The 6,471-nt window shown below is 57.1% G+C and overlaps 1 protein-coding gene across 1 annotated transcript; it reads left to right on the top strand.

Moving 5' to 3' along the window:
* The first annotated feature begins 25 nt into the window (after positions 1 to 25).
* TRIL (TLR4 interactor with leucine rich repeats) lies at positions 26 to 4,901 on the top strand. Its single transcript, XM_004702746.3, has one exon. The coding sequence runs from the start codon at positions 257 to 259 to the stop codon at positions 2,651 to 2,653; it is 2,397 nt and encodes a 798-aa protein (XP_004702803.1). The 5' UTR covers positions 26 to 256; the 3' UTR covers positions 2,654 to 4,901.
* Positions 4,902 to 6,471: the final 1,570 nt, after the last annotated feature.

The raw sequence follows: 6,471 nt of genomic DNA, 5'->3' as shown, positions 1-6,471 counted from the left end.
CAGTTTTGTGCAGAAATGCAACAAGTAGCACCCGGAGCTCGTCGAGCGCCCAGCGCCGCCTGACTTGGCCAGGCGGATCCCGCCTGGAGAGCGCTGGTCCAGCCACCGGACAAAGGACGGAGGAGGGGCTGGACGGCGCAGCAGAATCCGAAAGAGGCCACCTAGCGACTCCGGCCAGGCCAAGGGGAATGCAGAGGAGACACAGAGCCGGCGGGCCAAGAGGACCATCCGGCCGAGGCACGCAGGGCGGGCGGCGATGGAGGCTGCTCGCGCCGTGCGCTTCCTGCTCTTGCTGTGCGGCTGCCTGGCGCTCCCGCCGAGGGCCGAGCCCGTGTGCCCGGAGCGCTGCGACTGCCAGCACCCTCAGCACCTCCTGTGCACCAACAGGGGGCTGCGCGCTGTGCCCAAGACCAGCTCGCTGCCGAGCCCCCAGGAGGTGCTCACCTACAGCCTGGGCGGCAACTTCATAACCAACATCACCGCCTTCGACTTCCATCGCCTGGGGCAACTCCGACGGCTGGACCTGCAGTACAATCAGATCCGCTCTTTGCACCCCAAGACCTTCGAGAAACTCTCGCGGCTGGAGGAGCTCTATTTGGGGAACAACCTCCTGCAGGCGCTCGCCCCGGGCACTCTGGCCCCGCTGCGCAAGTTGCGCATCCTCTACGCCAACGGGAACGAGATAGGCCGCTTAAGTCGCGGGTCCTTCGAGGGGCTGGAGAGCCTGGTCAAGCTGCGGCTGGATGGGAACGCCCTGGGGTCACTACCGGACGCTGTCTTCGCCCCGCTGGGCAACCTGCTCTACCTACATCTGGAGTCCAATCGGATCCGCTTTCTGGGCAAGAACGCCTTCGCCCATCTGGGCAAGCTACGCTTTCTCAACCTCTCTGCCAATGAGCTACAGCCCTCCCTGCGCCACGGGGCCACCTTCGCACCCCTGCGCTCCCTCTCCACCCTCATCCTCTCCGCCAACAGCCTGCAGCACCTGGGGCCGCGCATCTTCCAGCACCTGCCGCGCCTGGGCCTGCTCTCGCTCCGGGGGAACCAGCTTTCGCAACTCGCCCCGGAGACCTTTTGGGGCTTAGAGGCCCTTCGGGAGCTGCGCCTGGAGGGCAACCGGCTGAATGAGCTGCCCGCGGCCCTCCTGGAGCCGCTGCACAGCCTGGAGGCGCTGGACCTCAGCGGCAACGAGCTGTCCGCGCTGCACCCCGCCGCCTTCGGCCAACTCGGCCGCCTGCGGGAGCTCAGCCTGCGCGACAACGCGCTCAGCGCCCTCTCTGGGGACATCTTCGCGGCCAGCCCGGCCCTCTACCGGCTGGACCTAGATGGCAACAGCTGGACTTGTGACTGCCGCCTGCGGGGTCTGAAGCACTGGATGGGGAACTGGCATTCGCAGGGCCGGCTCCTCACCGTCTTCGTGCAGTGTCGCCACCCTCCGGCCCTGCGGGGCAAGTACCTGGACTACCTAGACGACCAGCAGTTGCAGAATGGCTCTTGCGCCTACCCCTCGCCCTCGGCAGCGCCCCCGACCGTGGGGAAGGAGACGGCGCCCTCCACAGGCGGCCTGGCGCGAGAGTTGCTGCCACAGCCCCAGCAGCGCGGGCGGCTTCTGCCTGGGATGCCATGGGAGGGGGCGGCCAGGGAGCTGGTCAGCAACCGCAGTGTCCTCAGGCTGAGCAGGCGGGGCCCGGGCCTCCTGCCGCCGCCGCTGCCGCCGCCCTCCGCCGCCCCCGGACCGGGGCCGCACCTGCGCAACCGTCACGACGTGGGACGCCCGACCCGGGGCGACCCCCCACTTGGGGAGCCCACCCCGACGGCAGCGGAGGGCTCCGCTCCTCCTTCTCAGGCTGGCGAGCCCTGGCAACTCGCCGCCAAGCAGAGCCTGGCCACGGACCTGCAGGAGCGCGCCGCTCAGTCTGGCAGGCTGGGCCTGCCCCCGCTAGTGTCGGACCCGTGCGACTTCAACAAGTTCATCCTGTGCAACCTCACTGTGGAGGCGGTGGGCGCCAACAGCGCCGCCGTGCGCTGGGCTGTGCGCGAGCACCGCAGCCCCCGGCCTCTGGGCGGCGCGCGCTTCCGCCTGCTCTTCGACCGCTTTGGCCAACAGCCCAAGTTCCACCGCTTCGTCTACCTGCCCGAGCGCAGCGACTCGGCCACGCTACGCGAGCTGCGCGGGGACACCCCCTACCTGGTGTGCGTAGAGGGGGTGCTCGGGGGCCGGGTGTGCCCCGTGGCCCCCAGGGACCACTGCGCCGGCCTGGTGACCTTGCCGGAACCCGGGAGCCGCGGCAGTGTGGACTACCAGCTGCTGACCTTAGCCCTGCTGGCCGTGAACGCGCTGCTGGTGCTCCTGGCCTTGACTGCCTGGGCTTCGCGTTGGCTGCGGAGGAAGCTGCGGGCCCGACGGAAGGGCGGCGCCCCGGTGCACGTTCGCCACATGTACTCCACCCGACGGCCGCTGCGCTCCATGGGCACTGGGGTGTCCGCCGATTTCGGGGGGTTCCAGTCGCACCGGCCGCGCGCCACCGTGTGCGCGCTCAGCGAGGCCGACCTCATCGAGTTCCCCTGCGACCGCTTCATGGACAGCACAGGCGGGGGCGGGGGTGGCAGCTTGAGGAGAGAAGACCATCTCTTGCAGCGGTTTGCAGACTAGGGCTAGGGCGGCCAGGGTTTTCGGACACCATCTCCTTGGCCTTGAGGCGCCGCCACCTCCCCCTGGGAACCCCGTCAACCCACCTCAGGGAAAGCTCCCTTTTTATCAGATGTCCCCCTCTTATGCAGGTGCCAAGGCGGAGGGCAACGGGGACAGAGAGCCATTGTGAACACCACCCTCAAGGCCCTGCACCCCTCAGGAAGGAAACGGATGGCAGATGGTGGTCAAGGCCCAGAGCAGGGGACAAGTGGACGGTGGGGTGCCCAGCTGGGAGGTCTTCTCTGCCTGAGGTCTGGCTGGGCACAGCTGTGGGAGTAGCTCTGGTGGCATCCCAATGCAATAAGCTTGGCCCCTTTTCAGGAGAAAGGAGAATTGTGTGCACACTTATTCTTTGCTTAATGCCACACCGTTTTGTTTCTGTTTAAGGGAAGAAGGGACGTGTTCCCTTTACAAAGAAGGCTTGGCATCTGGTTTGGTGGTCTCTGTCCAGGAGGGTGGTGGGGTTAACAGGTGGCAAAGCTTAATACCCTCACCAAGTACCTCACCCGTGTTGGCTGATAAAGCCATTCAGGACACCAGCCTGTCCTGTTGAAATAATAAGAGACACTCCCGTGGGTTTGGCTTTTCCCTTTATTAAACAACGTGGAGAGCTCTGACGCGTATGTAACAAACTGACCAATTGACCCAAGGACTAGTTTTGTTGGACTTGGTGGCATTCAACCAATTTTCTTGTAACATTCTCGCGTGAGAAGGTGGTTTGCTGACTCTGGGTAGTAAGCAAGATGGCATTCTCAGGAGCAGCCCACCTGTGAGACTTCTCCATCGCAGTGGCTAATGTGATATTTTGATTTAATTTTTTTTAGAAACCTTTATGTGGAAATGCCGGACTGGATAGCGAATGTAAGGTGGATGTAGCTGGACAGACCCCACGGGGCGTCCTACATCTCCGACAGTGGGTCTAGATGGGGACAGATGTGGCGTGGCGGTCCTGTTTGTGTCAGTGGGCCACAGCGGCTTGTGTCCTCCCCTTTGGAGATGTGCGGTTGATTGATTAACTCTGAGAGCAAGGCGACATGTTGACTTGTCATTTGCTAGTGTAATGTTTGCTCACAATGGCTTATTCTACCCCTCTATGGAATAGTAGGGTGGGGGGAGATTATGGGTGGGGGTGTGTGATCCAAAAAGTACGTCATTGGGTATCTGTTTCTACAAAGACCAGGAGATTCTATGAGTACTTAGACCTCACTGTGAAGCAATCCTATCTCTGAGAATTATTCCCTCCACTGCGCAGTGTTTTACTATGTTATTGCATTTTATCTCTTAGCTAAGAACGGCAGTATCTCTTGTAAATGCTTTTTTGTTGCTTTGTTTTAAATTTAGGGTTAGGCGCCTATATTTGCTTGGTGTTTTTCAACTATCTGGGAGAATCTCTTTCCCTGGAACTTTCGAAATACATATTTGACACTAAACGTGGTGTTCCGTTTACATGAGTCATTTTGCGTGGAGTCTCCAAATGCCGTCACTGGGAGGTTGTGCGCACGGTGGTTGTTTTCCCCAGCTGGGTCTCAGTGACAGGTCACCACACTACACTGGTGCTAAGGCCAACAGTGACTCCTTTGTTCAGGTCCTGCAAGCCCCGGACATCCTGATGGCTCAGGGGAGTCAGCAGAGGCCTGGGATTCTTCGACCCCTGTCCACTCCTTTTCTGTGTGGCCTGGAACAGCTGAAACAGGGGGCCAGGGATCTAAATTAGCCAGTCTTTGTTTATGTTCAGACGAGGAAATGTCCAGACCACTTCGACTGCAGCTGTCTTTCTGACAGCCTTATTTATCTGCGCGGCCAGAACTTAACAATCCAGAGGAAAGCGGCACAGTTGGCCACAGAGGCCAAGCGTCTACGCAGAGCATATCGTACGTGAGAAATGTAAATTTGTTGACTCTTATTTCCAACACCTTCATGCTCTGGCACTCTCCTTTAGCTTGTTTGTTTTTTCTTCTGTGGAATTACTCTGTCCCCTGGCTGGTTTTTGGCACAGCAGTGTGATCCCGAGTCCCAGTTGAAAGTGAGGAGAAGACTTTTGGCATCTTGGGCCACCACCAACCCTTTCAAATGCAGAGCATCCTGAAAAATGCTCAATGCCTGCCTCCGGGCCCTATTTAACAGTGTCACTGGAAGGTCTTTCAGTGGGAGATGGCTAAGTGTTCTACATTGTAATGTCCAGTTACGTCAATAAAGCCACTTACTGCTACATGCGTGTGATGGTGCGGTTTCCACAAATTTGATGCACTTTCCCGGTGACACACTGTGCATCTGCACAGCTAGTTCTCGCCCATGCTCGAGAAACGGAAGCCCGGAGTCTTTTCCTGCCCCTTCAGCGATGCGCTCTTCATTCCCGTAGAGAGCAGGGCCTTGGCTGGGCTGTCGGTCGTTTATGGAATGGTTGTGAGACTCGATGCCCAAAGAAGCAGTGACTCTAAAGGCAGATGTGACCACTGCTAAACCCCAGTGGTGCCAGCAAGCATAGCCTATTTAAAGGAAACGGACTAGAAGGCCAAGCCCTTGGACTCACATGCTCAATAATAAGATGGAAGAATCTTCAACTAGAGACCATCTTTGCCGTTACATTGATGAAAAGATAAAAGGCTTAAAAAACCCCACAAACTTTGCAGGAGTTAAACCAAAACCAAGCTCACTGCCATTGATTGGATTCTGATAGTGGAGTCATAGTGACTCCATGGGACAGAGTCGAACTGTCCCTGTGGGTTTCTGAGATGGGAAAAGGAAGTGATCAATTACTTTCCACCGATTTTACTGTTTTCAGAAGTCAGAGTATTCTTTGGTGCTGCCAGATAGGATCTCGGGGAGAAAGAGGAGGCGTTCTACTTTGTAAGGAGTTGCAGATTCAGAAACCCACAGGGGCAGTTCTACTTTGTTCGGTAGGGTTGCTGTGAGTTGGAATCAACTGGAGGGCAGTGAGAGTGTTTGTTTTGCCAGCTGTTCTTAGGATATGAGTTCAACGCCTTTACTAACAAGCCAGGAATCTGGTTACTACCACAACTCCAACCACACAAGCAGCTACTGCATATTAAAGCCAAACCACTGCCACTGAGTCGATTCCAGGCTCAGAGCCTGGTGGCTACCCTAGAGGATAGGATAGAACTGGCCCTGTGAGTTTCAAAGACTGTAACTCTTTGCAGGAGACTGTATATTAACAGAGCTTTAAAATACGCACTGAATTGTCTGACATTCCTAGTTAACTGCTCCCCTTAACTGCTAAGCTTCTGAGATAAGTGGCAAGGCAGCATGGTAATGCCAGCAATGTATTCAGAATTCCAGACTTTGACCCAGATTCAAAACCACTTCTGACTCCTGCCTTTCCCACTCTCAGGTAACTCTAATATCGGTGAAGCTCAGAATACTGAGAATACAGTGAGGAGTGAATCTCAGCCATCAGAAAACGGTGATGTCTACTTAATCTTGTTATGCCTCCGTTTCCTCGTGTCGAAGTGGAGGTCTTGAGAGTGCCCATGGCATCATGCTGTCACAGAAAAGGACAGATGAAGAAACAACATTCAGCAATACCAGTCACACACGGCACATGTTCATCAGCATTAGCTTTAGGTACACCTTGAGCCGTGTTCTGCGAAGCAATCAGTTCGAAACCACCAGCCTCTCGGCAATAGGAAGACTGGGCTCTCTACTTCCATAACCAGTGACAGTCTAAGAACCCCCCAGGGGCAGTTGTACTCTGTCCTAGAGGGCCGCTGAGTCTGCATCAACTCCATGCCAGTGAGCAGTGGTTCTTAGGTACAGCCAGT

Source organism: Echinops telfairi, unplaced genomic scaffold (genome assembly GCF_000313985.2).
Source record: "Echinops telfairi isolate 266 unplaced genomic scaffold, ASM31398v2 ScPeMD7_23;HRSCAF=83, whole genome shotgun sequence".
Classification (NCBI taxonomy): domain Eukaryota; kingdom Metazoa; phylum Chordata; class Mammalia; order Afrosoricida; family Tenrecidae; genus Echinops; species Echinops telfairi.
The sequence above is the reverse complement of the archived record's forward strand: the minus strand, read 5'-3'. Positions and strand labels throughout refer to the sequence as shown.

Coding starts and splice junctions, on each gene's coding strand:
- TRIL (XM_004702746.3), top strand. CDS start 257: ATGGAGGCTGCTCGCGCCGTGCGCTTCCTGCTCTTGCTGTGCGGCTGC.